The sequence below is a fragment of the Syngnathus acus genome, chromosome 9 (genome assembly GCF_901709675.1).
Source record: "Syngnathus acus chromosome 9, fSynAcu1.2, whole genome shotgun sequence".
Classification (NCBI taxonomy): domain Eukaryota; kingdom Metazoa; phylum Chordata; class Actinopteri; order Syngnathiformes; family Syngnathidae; genus Syngnathus; species Syngnathus acus.
Window position 1 is genome coordinate 10,922,584 of NC_051094.1, and position 15,721 is coordinate 10,938,304.

Sequence of the window (15,721 nt, forward strand, 5' to 3'; positions counted from 1 at the left end):
AACCGCATTGTTCAACATCCTGGCTGATAGGCCTTTTAACAAGGTTAGGTTAAATCTTAACCCTATACTATTGTGTTCCAAGTGTCAGCCATTTTTATGCACTCCAGCATCATCTGTTTTTTGTAAGCAATTATTTTATAAAGGTGGAAAAGCTGTGAGGTTTAAAAAAAGAAAACCACAGCTTAATTCAGAAATGTAGAAGAAGAAAAAAAGCGCCTTATTTGTGTATTCCCCATACCACATAGTGGCCAGCTACACAAGCACATCCAAACTATGACATGTTTCCGCAGCACTCTCCAACAGCTATCACAATACACAAATTCATCACTTTATTTATAAAAATATATTTTATTTGTAGAAATGTGATATTCAGTCTGTTTGTGTATATTAAGATTTCAAAGCAAAGAGGTTTCAAATACACTGCAGCCTTGATTTTCTCCAGGAGAGGTCACTAACCAAAGCTTGAAGAATTGAACTGAACCCAGTTTCCAAGCGATTCAACAGAGTAGTTCAGTGCTTCAAAAAAGCGTCATTTCCATCCGAAGCTGGCTTCCACTTAATGTTCAAAATGAGTAGTTAATTCTGAACACTGCCACATCCCCCATTGATAAGAGCATGTGCAAAAATCTGAAATTATTTAGCTTGATTTTTTTTATACACTGTATATCACAAAAAACTGTCATTTGAACAAGAGTGTAGTCTATGTCTACGGTACTTTCTACACTTTTTGCAGTTGACTAATTCCATCCAGCATTCGAAAAATCTGCTCAACAGAAACCTGTTTGTAAACTTGCGTTTTACCACAAGGTGCTTGGAAAAGCCACTTCTTGATGCTATTCCCTGTTAATGCAATGTCCAAATAACAAATTGTCTTAAATATGAAATCATCCTTAGTTTCTGCTAAGTGTCTCCCCCTCCTGAGTTGATTACATTTTTGGCATCTTAGAAACACAATGTAACAAAAAGATAATTGGGGTCAGTTTCCATCCTTCCTTGGTCATTCTTTTCTTTTCAAGTGAATCAAAGTTTACCGTCCTTGGCTAAAAAAATTCCACTCACGTATGAGACTTTGAGTTATCTTGTCGTGGCGATTTGGCAGCTGGCGGTGAATTCTGTGGCTCATCCTCTGCCTGACAGTTAGAGTACAGATTTTCCGGTTTCCGTGCCACAAAGAGGACGCAGTCGTAAATGTATCGCAACATGGAACGCTCGTTCTCTGTGTAGGTGGTATGTAGAGACTCATTCTCCACCTGTAGGACAACAGGTGTTATTTCAAACAGCAAACTGATTTCAGTCTACACAAAATAGAGTAGGGACGTGCATTTCCTGACAGCGTTTCTATATAACGCCTCACAGATCACTTCATAGTAAAAGAGATGCAGCTATCTATCTCTGTTGAGAAACAAAGACATGCTGTAGACTTTCGATACAGAATACAAATTGCCTTTAAAAAAAAAAAAAAAAAAAAAAAAAAAAAAAAAGAACAACCCACAAGGCTATTCAAGCTTTATATAAGCAGGTGAAAGGAAACATTCTGAAGATAAAAAAACGTGGATGAGACTGGCTTTATATTTTTTACCTAAAATATTTTATTTAGTGTTCGACATTACAATGTCTGTGTTAAACATTCTTGAGCCTTAAAAGTGAATTGCTCTTAAAAATGATTTTTTTTAATTACTATGCCCTAATATTATATAAAAATTAAATTTATTAAAAAATAAATACTATCATTTGTTGTGGAAATTTATGGGAAAACAATATTGTTCTAAAAAACGTTACTGTAATTTTGTGATTGTATAAAACTTTTGTGTTTACCACTATGTGGAAGCCTAATTTCACCATAGCTGCCCTGATGTCTTCATAGCTGAGTTCCACTGAGAGCTCATTGGCCATGTTCTCAAAATGGTACAACAGCGGACCTGAGGGGAACAATGACATTAAACTCTGTAATTTCTCCCAGAAAAAAAAAATATTGAGCCTCAACCTCTCTAAAATATTACCAGAAAAAAACCACAAATGATATGTGACTACTACATTTTGGAAAATCTTCTTAATCATGTTTTCATCAACTGCATTGTAATTTCTAATTCATAGACAGAATACAGAATACAAGCATATAATGATTTTCTGAAATGCAGCTAAACACCTACTCATTGGGATTTTAGCCCTGTACAAACTAAAAAGTATTCAAATGGAATCGAAACTGTGAATGCCTGCATATAAATCCAACAAAGTAACAAACTTTTTTTTTTATGATCATTGTTAGATGGGGACTGTGATGGGGACTCACCCAGATTGATCCACACTCCTCCGGGTTTAAGAATCTTCCAGATGGTTTCCACATACTGTATGACGTTATGAGCCGTGTCGATAAAAAAACACGTCGCCACACAGTCCCAAGAATCTAACAGATGCATGCCATTTATTAAATACATAACGTCTGAATTAGTAGAATAGTGCAGTACTAGTATCTAGTAGAATAGTCATTCATCACATTAACAATGTATAGAGTGTATTCCTGATTAGTTTAATTTTATCCTCATTGGAAAAAAAATAGCGTTTTTATTTTAAAAATAAGGACATTTCTAAGCGACCACAAACCTTTGAACAGTAGTGTATGTAGCGTTTTTTTCTTACAATGCTGCATTTGTGATCTGCTGTGGCTTGCACAAATCTCCAGTTTTGTCTCATCTGTCCAAAGGACATTCTCGCGGAAACTTTTCATGATGCATTCTGGCAAAATGCAGTCTCGTCAGTAACGATTGTAGGGTTTTCCTTCTTTAACAAAGGGTACCAACAACGTTTTCGAGTGTGCATCTGTTAAACAGCACAGACATTTTTTCGCCTCACATAGTGAGACATACCTTCCCCAATAAGGTTTTAGTTTACTGACCTGCATCGGAATAGACTTCCAGGAAGTCCCCTGCTACCATGGAGAAGTCTGAATCTTGCGGTAAACTCTGAGGATTGACATCGGGAAATCTGATAAGCCGTGTCTGGTCGGAAGACTTCTTATTGTTGCTAAACTGGTGAATCCAGGGGTACAGTGTCAGACAATTCACTTTTTCACACCTGAGTGAAACAGAAAAACATATCTTTACAGGAAAGTAATCATCATATAATGGCGGATTCATGTTTGTGCACAATGTACCTATTAAGAACAAAGTTGGAAGCGAAAAGCATAAAGAAGCTCCATTCATTGCCCTGGCAAATGTAGCCCAAACGAGCAATTTCCCAGGCTAGACGACCAAGTCCAGCCCCCGGGACCAGCACGCTGACCTTAGATACATCACTGACAGGATAAAACACACATATCACATGTAAAAGACTCACGAGTTTACAAGACCACAACTGATGATGTATCATCATGTCAACACACATTTACGTTGTGTGCGATACAAATCTGAGCAAAATACTCTTAGTATCCTTCAGCTTGAGTGTATGGTGTATCCTTCCTACTATAGATCACTTGGGAAGTGTCTTTGGATCTCCCGGATGATGGGTTGATAACAGGAGTCCCGCTCCCCCTGACCCGCCTCGCTCCAGTCTCGGACAAACTGCTTTATGGTGGACTTCAGTTTGTCCATGTCAAATGTTGAGGATGGGCACACCTTCCTCTGATCCTCCTGAATAAAGACATATCCATCCACCAGTCTCTACTAGACAGAGGCTCATGCAAGCTGAAGCAAAACGTGGATAGATCACCAGTCAAACGCACTGCTAACACATGCAAGTAACCATTTCGGCCTATCAGGAAGCCTCCAACTAAATTAGTATACGTCATTTTGGACAATCGAACCAAGCCATCGTAGACAAAGGTCCCACACAAGTACAAAAGAGGCATATAAGCAAAAACTCATGACTCACCCGTTCCCCATATTCAATGTTCTCAAACATGTGAATGCTGTGCTCGACAATGGCCTGTAAGACTTCATGGTTGTGGTCTGCACATTGACGGATGCGGACCAGGTTGGGCAGGACAGACGGCAATAAATTCTGGTGGCGTTGAGGTAGACTACGAAAATGACGCTCGGCTCGATTGACATGCTCTTGTACATGAACCCTAAAGAAAATGAATAAATAGGTTAGAAATTTGTAGGTAAACACAAACGTTGTTGCTATGGTGAATCCCACTTTAATACGGTGATTTATACATCCAGGTAGTTGTGAAACATCTAAAAACGTCATATCAATTCCAATTGTCTAAAACGTTATCATTCTTTTATGGATAAGGATGGATTACAACCTTTCAGAAAAATCATTTAAGAGTGCTAGAAGAGACACCCTGACACAAATTGAGGGATTAAAAAGCAGACAAATGCGTAAATAAGTACAGTTGGAAAATGAATGGACAAAAAGAAATGAACACTTGCTACGAAAGAACTTAAAGCTATCATTTTTTTACTCTTTATATTTTGACATATAACAACACCTGTAAAACCTAAAGGCGTCGATTATCCTCCAAAAATGTTGCCTTTCTAGCTTGGCTTCTTCCTCGGGGGTTAACTTTTTTCTTTCCTTGGGAAAATATTCGCCGGTTAGCGTCGCCTGCTCTATTGTTTCCGCCATGTTTGCCTTAAATTGGGAAGCCTTCTTCTTCGTTAGTGTTTTATCGGGGTTGGCACAAAACGTTTAGATGTATTACCGCCACCTACTGAGTGTTTCCCAGGCATGCATACTAATTTCCCTAAATAATAACGCTAGTCTTGTCTTGTCAAGAGCAACTATTAATACGACATAGTTTTGTGTGTCACTAAACGTATTTTGACGCTGATTTTTCTAAATTAAAAAAATCTATTCACTAGTTATAACTATGACGTTTCAGGAAATAAAATCCCCCTCTTGCTGAACTTGTAAATATATCACTATACGTATTACATATTATTATGGTTATTATTTATATTAGTTGTAGTAGTAGTAGTAGTAAAAAAGAATCTAGAAAAGTTTACTTGCATCTCTGATTAATAAAAGGAAGAGAAAATGTAATTGGGAAGAAATACTTGAAGCTTATTATTCTTGGTATATTAATTTATATTTTTTTATTCTACAGGCCTCCATCATGAGTTACATTGTCAATAAAGACTTTGAAAAAAGAAATATACATGCCGTACCACCACTCATAGATGCAAACCACTCATCACCAAAAAGAATCTGAAGGCCAGATTGGAATTTGCAAAGTACAGAGATTAGCTACAAAAGCTTAAGTATTATGAACAATTAGAACCAAGAATAACCTTTACCAAAGTGATGGAAAGGCAAATGTATGGCAAAAGAACAAATCAATAAATCTACTTATGATCTGAAACACACAAGTTAATCTGTGAGCCTTGGTGTAGGTGATGTCATGCCTTGGGTTTGCTTCTTTGACAAGCTCACTAGATTTTAATGATGAAGTGACTCATGATGGTAGATGTAGAATGAATTACGAAGTCTACAAAACCATTTTGTCTAGCAATTTACAAAAGAAATGCATCCAAGCGGATGGTTGGATGGCAAGATTTTACTTAACAAGAAAAGTAAAATAACGATCTCAAAGACTGCAGTATTATTTTATTATTATGGTGACAATGATGAGGATGCACCAACTGCTGTTGATCAAATGGTGGGATTGATTATCTTGCCCAAGAAGAGAATGTCATCTGTGGTGTTTTCAGTGACAAGAAGCATGAATGGACGATTGAACTTCAGCACAGGGACGTGTTGGAAGGACATCAGAGTGATCTCAACGCCTGTGGCGGCTGCAGCGGTGGCTCCAGTCTCGTCAATATCAAGGGTGGCTTGGTGCACAGCCTGAAATGAAATAGGCGGCGTGAGATGAAGCGTTGACGGAAAGAAGAGTCGAAAAAGTTGACCGCATCCTTACGTTGGAGACCAACAGATTCTTCCCCTCCAAAATGCCACTCAAATCTGCTCGATTATCAAACATGTGTGTCATTCCCATTTCAATCAGCACTTCCTTCAGAGCGTAGTCAGTCTTAATAGAGAGCTTTGGAATATATATATCATACATCCTAAAAGAAACAGGCAAGCATACAGTGATTAAAATGATCACACCAGGAGCAATCTAGCTAGGTCCTCCATCAAAAATGTGAACAAACCAACCTCTTTTTCATCCACTTGGACCATTTGGTGACATGTTCTGGGCATATTTCCTTTTCTAGTGCTTCCATGCTATCAGGCAGCAGAAGGAGCATGGAGTAAGAGCTGTTGAAGGGAAGGCGCAAGATCGTCGTGTTAATTGCCAGGTCATGATAGACATCAAAATTATCCTCCTTGTTCATCATCTGGACAGCAACCTGGAAAAAGATTCAGAGTGAAGTTGGAGATTTTCATTCCGGCATCGGTATTCTTTTTTTCAAGATGTAGCTTCAAACCTTGGTATTCTCATCAACGGTAAACTCGTCTTCTTTTGTGAGTTTGGCATCAAAAGGATTGTCCCACATTCCTGTATGATAAGAATGAACAGAAATGAGTCATTTTACAGAGAACACCACGTTTTATGTCAGATCTCGAAAAAGACACAAACTTCAGCAGTAATTGTTATCCTCAAGTACCTTTGAAGTAGATGTAGCTTATGAGATACATGATGGTGCCGGCATCCAGTTTCTTCACCAACTTATCGATCTTCCCATGAGTCTTATCCGCTACATATTTATTGATCGTGTCAGCACTTTCTGTCGTTTGCTGGAAGTTGACATTCGACACATCCGTATAAAAGGATTCTTTCAGATCTTTCAGGAACTCGGGTTTTGGCTGGATGGTGTTATCCAGGAACACAGCAGTCCCTTCATTGATGTCTGATGAATTCTCTTGCCTTTTGAGGATCATACTAAAGGCTCGGTTTATATCATTCTGTGTAACTTGGGAACTGTTGTAACCAAGACCACTCAAAAGCTGTTGGAGAGTTTCCTCCCGGGCTCCGACAGACAAGGCAGCAAAGGCAACGGACACACTACTTGGTGAGTAAAAGATGTTCTTGTCCTGGTTCTTAGAATGAGCCGCCAACTGCCTGTACAGCCGGAAGGCAAACTCTTTGTTTCCCGTGCTCACGTGTGAGAGGCTGCCATCAGTGTGTCCTTCATGGTGGTGGCCTCTTCCCAGACAGACCACTGCTGATAAGATCCAGACACCCAGGGCTGCATGCATCATTGTGGACTATGACGAAAGTTCAAACATGTAGAATTGATCTTCTGATTACACATTAAACCAGGGGTCTCAAACTCCAGTCCTCGGGGGCCGCATTCCTACATGTTTTCCAAGTTTCCCTTGTTAAACACACCTGATTCAATTATCAGGCTCCTGCGGAACGTGAGGATGAACTGATCATTTGAATCAGGTGTGTTTAACAAGGGAAACTTGGAAAACATGTAGGAATGCGGCCCCCGAGAACTGGAGTTTGAGACCCCTGCATTAGACAAACAATCCTTTGGACATCTCAAAGTTCAACAAGCAAAGTATATACTGTCAGACTAGTGTACAGTGTTCCCTCAAGGCAAACAGTACGCTAATGCAGAATATCCATGGCCAAAAAGTAGGTACCTTCGACCATATTGCATGATGGTTCAACGTGGTTTTGGAGCAAAGTAAGGATCTGGATTTCTTTAAGGCTAAGCGTAACAAATGTTTGTAGTCTGTTGTTTCATTTTTGTTGAAAACGCCTTGTTTTAATAGACTTCATTTGTCTCTGTTACTTTGGTAAAGCAGCCTGTTCAACATTGCTGAATAAAAAAAAACATACTTTATTGGAATGAATTATTGATCATTTTATATGTTATGAAAGTGGAAAAGGTAATGTGATTTGGATATTGAATAACTTACCATTTGCTGACTGCCTCTCTAGCCTCAAAACCCACAGTCACGCCGAACAGACAGGACAGTGAGGTCTTCTTCTGTCTTTATACACCTTGAACGAGTGGGATGAGCCCACTTTCCACGTGATGTCGTCTCATGTCTCCTCCCATTTTGTGAGGAAGCGGTGGTGGCTGAGATGATCATGCAAAGCACTTTCACCTTGATTTTAAATTTGTAAACTTAACATCCAAGGACATTCAAGCAAACATTAATTTCCCTCATGCCATTTCATGCAATTCAAGGGCAAAATGTTTATTTGCATGACTTTTATTTCGATTCAATAATAAATTACATCACCAAAATGTGATCTCGACTTTCATCCCACCAATGAGGCCAATCGACTGAACTTTGGATTAGTGTACTCTTGTATGTGCTTAGCCTCTACGACTCTCGGGGGTTCCAGTAATGTTTGCTGCTCGACTGTGACAACACAGTTTGCACAGTGCAGATAAAGACTGAAGCAGTGTGTACAAAAACCTGCAAATCTAGTAAGTGCATATAGTTCTTCCTCTAAATATATACGTATGCAATAATGAAGGGGGGTGGAATTACAGTTACAAAATAAAGATCTGAAATTCACATGCATCCATCCCAAAATGGTACTTTTCACACTAAGCTTCTTAAAATGGCGAAAAGAAATCTGGAAGGCATTGAATTGTAAAATATATATATACAGTAATCCCTCATTTATTGCGATAAGTGAAATCTGCATTTTGCAGTGTCAGTGGCCACAAAAAAATGTTTTTACAATTTGCATCATTGAAGTTATGCGCCTTAAAGTGATGTTAATGGTGCTCTTTTTTTCCTCTATAAGGCCAAAATTCCCAGCTGCACACCTTCACTTATGTGTCCCAAATAGTTGCCTATCCAGACGGATAAGTTGTCGGAGGAAACCTCGGTTAGGAATGACCCCCCTGTTCTCTTTGACGGCACATATAGCCTCCACCAGGGTGAGTCTCTGCTTCAGCATCAAGTACGCCAGGACTAAGGTGGCAGAACGGTTCACTCCTACCTGGCAATGCACCAGAACGTGACCTAAAGAAACACAATACACAAAATAAAAGTTGCTTTTAATTGCTCATTTTAATACCAGATGACTTCTTTTCATTACTCACCTCCCCTGCTAAGAGCCATGTGAATAAAATCCGCAGCTGCCTGGAAGTTGACACTCATGTCATAGGTACATGAGTCATTTGCCTCTACTCCCATATAACTTATCTTCATTCCCTGGTAGATGTTGGGAGACCCTCGACGTTGACTGTGAGCTGCATTAAGGATATGAGTGATTCCATGCTTGAATAAATCATTCTTGTTCTCGGCACTGTGTCTGTGGGGATGAAAAAATACTTTAGCATGTGATTTGTTACAAAAGTAGTGGTTTATGAAGAAATGCAACATTTCATCAACCAGTCCATCAGAGTGGCTTATTTACTGAAGACATTTTAGTTTGAACTGATAAAGCATCTCCTTTCCCAAGAGTAATTCATGCCTTGGATTACTGTAATGCACTTTATTTGGAGTTAGAAAGTCCTCCATCAGGCGTCGAGTTGGCTGCTCGCCTCTTGACTGCGAACACATAACTCCTAGGATGTATGCCTAAATCAGCTCCCTCTACATTTTTTAGTTTTTTTTTTTTTCAAATCTCTAAATGGCCTTACCTCCCTGAGCGCCTTGACTCATGCGCACATGCTCGGTGCCTGAGGTCAGCATTAAAGGTACCGAGAATTACGCAAAGGCTCAGCGGGGATCAAGCCTGTCCCGCTCTTTGGAATGACCTTCAGACAATCATTAGGCAAGCCCTCTCACTGTCCATCTTTCAAACTCATCTTAAAACACATTTGTATTCTCTGACTTTTGACTTTGACTAATTTATTGTTTTAACTGTGTTTGTTGTTGTATGACTTAATTATGCTCCACTTTGTATGCAGTGGTGGTTGTTTTAAAAGTTTTCTATAAAGGAAGTTGAGTTCATGGGAAATGTGTAGTAGACTTAATGGCCAGGTTATTGATGGAAACTCAAACAGCACAGCTGTCACCATGAGGAATGTAGTAACTTGAGGGGTCTAGAATTACTTGTGTACAGCTATATGATTTATTTCTTTGGATGAGTGTGGACTCAATTCAACTTAGAGAAAGTTCACAATATTCATCTTGGGTTATTTAAAAGAATATTTGGACCAGCTAGTATTATTTTCAGAATGAAGAAATGCAATCAAGCTACTTACTGATCACCAATGTAGAGCCTTGGCCATACTTCGTCTGCATGGCTGATGATGGCTTTGCCAGTAAACAAGAGTCTTTCCAACTCGCACACAGCTAAACCAGGGGAGCTTAGGTCAATTTCCACCTTCCTGGGAGGAAGTCTGTCATTCCAGGATGAAGGAAGTTTGGATGTGAAAGACATCTCTTTTCCAGTGCTGGATTTAAGCACTCCTCTGAGGCAACAAAAAGGTTTTGGACAATTCCCTGAGGGTTATATCCATGCAAGTGTGCAATCAGCAGAACTTTGATAGAGTAGCACAACACTATCGTCGGGATGTCCAAGGCGTTGTGAGACTATTGCCCCCTTGTATTCATTCCTGGTCCCAACGTTTGGGGTTCTACTGTTGTGCTTTTGCATCAAAATAGCTGCCTATTTATAGACCAGACTGCTCGCTAGCAACGCAGTGGCTCCATGCAACAAGTTTACACAAATATAACTGTTTGTTTTTTTAAATATGAGACAGCTTTAAAAAAAATCCTTAATTTACCTACAAAATACATGGCAATTCATTACATTAGTTTGCAAGAAAGACACATTTCTCCATGAGTTAAAAATATAAGCCTTTTTATTATTTCTCAGAATTTTCAATTGTGATAAATGCTGTTCTTTGTTTGCTTTGTTTTTTTACAGATGTATTTATTTATTCTTTTTATAGTCAGCCATATATCTCCATTTTGTGTTGGAAACATGCATTACACCTGACATTTTACAGTTGGGCTTCATGTAACAGTACACACAAACAAAATGAATAGGTGCATAAGACAAATGATAAATTTCCCATGCAATACATTTTCTAAATATATTAAACATCTCCTGATATAGGGTATTTTGTCACCACTGCCGCAATGTTTAAGTGGGACATTTGTCTTCCACTATACTTGGAAGGATTGTGTGACATTGCAAGTATGGTGGCAACAATGATAGAACCGATTTTGACATTAACTGAGTTCTTCACAATTCTAATGGATATTTGGGAAAATGTGCTCAATGCATGAAGGTATGAGGATAGTTTCAACATATAAATTTAATTTAAACATTTGAGTTGGAAACTGCAGCATAAGCCCAAAAACAAAGAGATGACAATAATTTTCAGATTTTTTTTTTTTTATGGTTCCATCTTTATGGTCCAATTACGGGTTCACAGAGGTTGCAAGAGTATTATTCATGCAGGGCAGAGCACAGCGGAAACAAAACACACTGAACTACGGTACTGTGATTGCTTTGATGACGGATATCGATGACGATGTGACCGTGCAAGAGAACTGTGACAAACACTCATGGGCAGTTAAGGCAATGTGCATGTTGTGAGGAGCAAAGAACCACATTAAAACTGACACACACACACACGCAGGGACAGCAGGGTGATCACTTGATTCTGAATCACTTGTTGGAGATTAGCAACAGATGATAATTCCCTCTTCCTGTATCAGTCAGACTACCAAAAATCCAAATTCAGTAACTGACTGATTTGACAGTTTCTTATGATATGTACAAAAAAAACAGCTTCTTGATCTACTGCATTGGCACTGCGTCACATGTAACCAACAGCCTACTGGGTCATTGAAAAATGTATTTAGACGCTCTAGTTCAAAGATCTGGAAGAAGCCGGGAGGGTCTGAGGCCCATCAAGCTGGTTCATGACCTACTTTAGAAAGCCTTCCTTTCCAGCTGGTCAAGAATGGCCTGGATCCTTTGCACAGCCTCCTTTCGCGCTTGCCGGACATTTTCAAGTCCCAGAGTCTCTACAGAGTCCAGCTCAAGCAGCTCTTTGGTAAGAAGTTCCTCCAGGTATCTATAAGTCTTGTCTGTTTTTTTTCCCACAAATTCATCAACATCTTCCTGAAGCAGCAGCACTCTTGCCATGATTTGCTGGACACGAGCTAAACTGGGGTTGTCGCTGACGAACTGAGGTCCAGCATTGCCTGGAGCTGGGGATTGGGTGGGAGCAGAGGGTGGGGGCTCACCTTGTGAGTGATTTTGATCAATTTGCCTTGCTATGTTGTAGATTTGAGGTGGTGAACTAATTTCTGCAGCTTTCCCATTGGAGCGATTTGGGGATGTGGTCGGCCTGGGCTTCGGTCCCACTTGTGGGGCGCGCTGGAGCTGTTGGTCCTGGAATGAAACACGGAACTATTTCCCATTTCCGTAATGAAAGCACATCATGGCACTTGGCCTCAAATGCGGTTTGAAACCTTCTGCGAGATTTTAAAATCTACAGTGGTGGGAAATAACTTACCAACTTTGTTACTGTACTTAAGTCGATTTTTCAAGTACCTATATATTTTTTTGTTGGATGTCTTTTTTACTTTTACTACTTACATTTGAAAACAGATATTTATGATATTTATCTTCTTTGCAGTGGCGTGCTGGGGAGGCAGCATCAAGAAGAGGGATGCCTCCCGCCTTGACAAACTGGTAGAGGAAGGCAGGTTCCGTTGTTGGCATCGAGCTGCCTGGTCTGACGTCTGTGGCAGAACGGGTGTTGGCCAGGCTGCTGTCCATTAAGGACAAGCCCATCCACCCACTGCACAGCACCATCTCCAAGCGGAGGAGTAGCTTCAGTGACAAGCTGCTGACACTGTCCCGCTCCACGGAAAGGCTGAGGCTCATTTCTCCCCCATGCTGTGAGACTTTTTAACTCAACACGGGGGACGGGGGTACGATCATGGATATGATCTTGGATTGATGTTTGTCATGTTTAATATGATTAATGTTTATTTATTTACATATTACTGGTGGGTGAATGACACTTTCATAAGAATGTACTGCATATCTGTTATCCACTCTTGGGTATGGATATTGCTGAACACTGAATTTCCCCCCTGGGATCAATAAAGTATCTATCAATAAAGTATCTATCTATCTATCTATCTATCTATGCTGCTCCTTTGTGAGAGCAGTGTTTCAATTTTTAGGAAGCACTCACTGATTTTTTACTTATGACATAATATGACATAATGTCACGTGACTTGATTGTTGTACATATGACATAATATGACATTATGTCACGTTACATAATTAACCATCCCTTTTCTGTTCCCTTCCCACACTGTGCTGCACTGACACTGCGTTGCGCTCATCTGCACAGCACATTAACCAGTGGCAACACATCATGACACAACACCTGAATTTGACTGTCAAAATCTTTGAGAAATACATACACGGTTACAATTGGTACCTTGACAAACGCAAACCCCCCACTTCCCATGAGCTTAGATATAAATGATTGTTGTACATTTGCATAAATACTACCTTGGGTTGATAAGGAGGTGGTGCACCGGTTCCAGTCCCTGGCCAAGCTGGAGGGTGTAGCGGACGTACGGGATTTCCATAATGATTTGGGGGAAGCTGTTGGCCTGGCTGCCATTGTTGCTGTGAGGGTGCGTATGTCCCAGGGTGTGCCCAAGTTTCCGCCTGGGAGTTGGAGTGCAGAGACTGGCCCGTGGGATATAGCGTGTTTGGAGGCATAGCATGACCACTTTCGCTGTAGTGAGAATATGGTACTTGAGGATATCCAGGACCCTGGGAACAGAGAGGTGACACGATGAAATAAATTCAGTGAGAAGGAATGATACAATTTCTGCATTTAAATGTTCTTACCCCTTGACAGTGTATACCAGGATAGTGATGGTTTTGTGAATGTGGCTGACCAGCTTGCCCACTGCTTTGTTCTGCAGGACAGCTCTGACTAGGATAAGAAACTGGAGGCGTTCTCTGAGGGTCAGCACAGTAGAAAGGGTTGGATGGGTGAAACCCACTCGTTGAATATTGACCCTGGGCTGGGTTGTAGACACCATGGCCATTTGGATAACCTCCTGAAATTACCTACAAAGGTAGATTTTGAGAATTGAGTTATTACAGTATTGTGTAACGTAGGATTCCTATTATGTGAGCGATCCAAGGTCACATAATTTGTTAGGGGTTGCTACATTTTTGGGCTTTCAAAACAATTCTTCCCTTAGGTAATATCCATCCATCAAATGCTTATCCTCACTAGGGTTGCAGGTGAGCTGGAAGCCTATTTCAGCTGACTTTGGGCGGTAGGCGATGTACACCCGGAACTGTTCGCCAGCCAATCGCAGAGCACAGATGAAGAAACAACCAAATCACACTCACACCTACAGACAGTTTCGGAGTAGACAGTCGGCCTACTATGCATGTTTTTGGAACGTGGGAGGAAACCGGGGGACCCAGAGGAAACATACGCAGGCATGTGGAGAACATGCAGGGTAATTCTGATCGTTCAGTGCCTTATAAGCCCAGGCGGGCTTGTCTGCATGACACAATAATAAATAATAAGATTGTTGTAAGATACTGTAAACAAAGGCAGACTGATTCCTTTAACGCTACACCTTTTGCCTCAAGTTATGTTCAAACACTGAACTCACCTGTGGGTTATACTGTGGCTGGCCATCTGATCCAGGGGGATAGGTATTTGCATAGTGCCCCGTGGGATGAGATTGAGGGTACCAGTAGTGTGATGGATATCCTGGATACTGTGGGGTGTCCTGAGAAAGCACAACGACAAATTCTCAACATATTCCACCTTTGCTCACACAGACCTTTGCTATTGCAGACTCGTAGACTTGATACTGGCACCAACTCATTCTATCAGGATAAACAAATGCACGCGGTACCGCGCATCTTGACCACGGAAAGATATGGTATAATGCATTCTAGTATCAACTAGTAATGTGATCCTGTCACGTAAAACTAAACGTGATGAGCAACAAACTTAGCTGGGCTAGCAAGAGAGCGCTAGCTATTACATAACAGCAGTTAGCACGATAGCTGCGTAGTTAGCATGTGCACGAGCTTTACGCTGGAGAGCTACTGTTTGCCTTAAGCAATAGCACAAAGCATCTCAAATACAACATTTCTACGAAACAGATGCTTGAGTCTGACTCACCATATTTCTTTCGGTAGTTTGCAAGGTTATTATCGAAGTTGTAACTCGAGGGCCAGGCAGTTATCGCTTCACTTGATTACGTATCAGCTGTACAGCACTCCACGGCTAGGCAAGAATATTGTTGAAGACAAATCCCGTCGCTCTATTCTAGAAAAGATCCAATTACTGGTGTAGCAGACAAGGGACTTAATGAGAGCAGACGACTTGATTAAGATCAGGAAATAATTGAATGGATGACGACACGGTGAACTAGTGTTGGCTCGTGAGTGAACGATTCGTTCAAACAGAACGAACCGTTTCAGTGAACGAGAGTGAACAAATCACTTCCTAAAGTGATTCGTTCTTTTTTTCCTTTCATATATAACTTTAACCAGTAGATGTCAGTAATGCCCATTGAAGCTGGTAATACCTCGCCGTAAAACAAAACGAAGAAGAAAATCAGCCAATCAGCAGCGCCAGCGAGCGTTAGATGGAGGAGGGACTTTACGAGTCAGTGACGTAACTTCCCGTTCACGAACGAGTCGTGAATTGCATTTCCCGTTCACCAACGAACGAATCTGTGAGTGAACGAATCACTCACTGAGTGAATCACTCACTGAGTGAATCACTCACTGAGTGAATCACTCACTGAGTGAATCACTCACTGAGTGAATCACTCACTGAGTGAATCACTCACTGAGTGATTCGCATTTCCAGTT

General features: G+C 40.6%; 4 protein-coding genes and 1 long non-coding RNA gene across 9 annotated transcripts; 1 reads left to right on the forward strand and 4 right to left on the reverse strand.

Annotated features, from left to right (window-relative positions):
- Positions 1–328: 328 nt before the first annotated feature.
- carnmt1 (carnosine N-methyltransferase 1) lies at positions 329–4,611 on the reverse strand. Of its 3 annotated transcripts, none has more exons than XM_037257742.1 (8): positions 4,442–4,607; positions 3,868–4,063; positions 3,460–3,626; positions 3,152–3,292; positions 2,894–3,072; positions 2,291–2,404; positions 1,816–1,919; positions 329–1,250 (listed from the first exon to the last, which is right to left on the reverse strand). In XM_037257742.1, exons 1-8 carry the CDS (start codon positions 4,567–4,569, stop codon positions 1,056–1,058), a joined length of 1,224 nt encoding a protein of 407 aa, XP_037113637.1. In that variant the 5' UTR covers positions 4,570–4,607; the 3' UTR covers positions 329–1,055. The 3 variants fall into 3 exon arrangements, with proteins under 3 accessions (XP_037113637.1, XP_037113636.1, XP_037113638.1); XM_037257741.1 differs by having other exon boundaries at positions 4,433–4,606; XM_037257743.1 differs by lacking the exons at positions 329–1,250; positions 1,816–1,919; positions 2,291–2,404 and adding an exon at positions 2,413–2,733 and having other exon boundaries at positions 4,433–4,611.
- On the forward strand, positions 1,383–13,086 carry LOC119126566. Its single transcript, XR_005098665.1, has 3 exons — positions 1,383–1,394; positions 3,804–3,808; positions 12,952–13,086. It is a non-coding gene; the product is annotated as an uncharacterized LOC119126566 (long non-coding RNA).
- LOC119126549 (alpha-1-antitrypsin-like) lies at positions 5,531–7,924 on the reverse strand. Of its 2 annotated transcripts, XM_037257744.1 has the most exons (6): positions 7,819–7,924; positions 6,555–7,155; positions 6,375–6,445; positions 6,103–6,296; positions 5,864–6,011; positions 5,531–5,790 (listed from the first exon to the last, which is right to left on the reverse strand). In XM_037257744.1, the coding sequence occupies exons 1-6, from the start codon at positions 7,819–7,821 to the stop codon at positions 5,596–5,598; spliced, it is 1,212 nt and encodes a 403-aa protein (XP_037113639.1). In that variant the 5' UTR covers positions 7,822–7,924; the 3' UTR covers positions 5,531–5,595. The 2 variants fall into 2 exon arrangements, with proteins under 2 accessions (XP_037113639.1, XP_037113640.1); XM_037257745.1 differs by lacking the exon at positions 7,819–7,924 and having other exon boundaries at positions 6,555–7,176.
- Positions 8,107–10,508, reverse strand: LOC119126558 (dual specificity protein phosphatase 26-like). 2 transcript variants are annotated; one of them, XM_037257756.1, is made up of 4 exons: positions 10,381–10,508; positions 10,077–10,286; positions 8,967–9,178; positions 8,107–8,886 (listed from the first exon to the last, which is right to left on the reverse strand). In XM_037257756.1, the coding sequence occupies exons 2-4, from the start codon at positions 10,253–10,255 to the stop codon at positions 8,690–8,692; spliced, it is 588 nt and encodes a 195-aa protein (XP_037113651.1). In that variant the 5' UTR covers positions 10,256–10,286; positions 10,381–10,508; the 3' UTR covers positions 8,107–8,689. The 2 variants fall into 2 exon arrangements, with proteins under 2 accessions (XP_037113651.1, XP_037113650.1); XM_037257755.1 differs by having other exon boundaries at positions 10,077–10,492.
- bag4 (BCL2 associated athanogene 4) lies at positions 10,730–15,272 on the reverse strand. Its single transcript, XM_037257746.1, has 5 exons — positions 15,024–15,272; positions 14,503–14,622; positions 13,715–13,939; positions 13,367–13,636; positions 10,730–12,226 (listed from the first exon to the last, which is right to left on the reverse strand). Exons 1-5 carry the CDS (start codon positions 15,024–15,026, stop codon positions 11,762–11,764), a joined length of 1,083 nt encoding a protein of 360 aa, XP_037113641.1. The 5' UTR covers positions 15,027–15,272; the 3' UTR covers positions 10,730–11,761.
- Between the last annotated feature and the right edge of the window lie 449 nt (positions 15,273–15,721).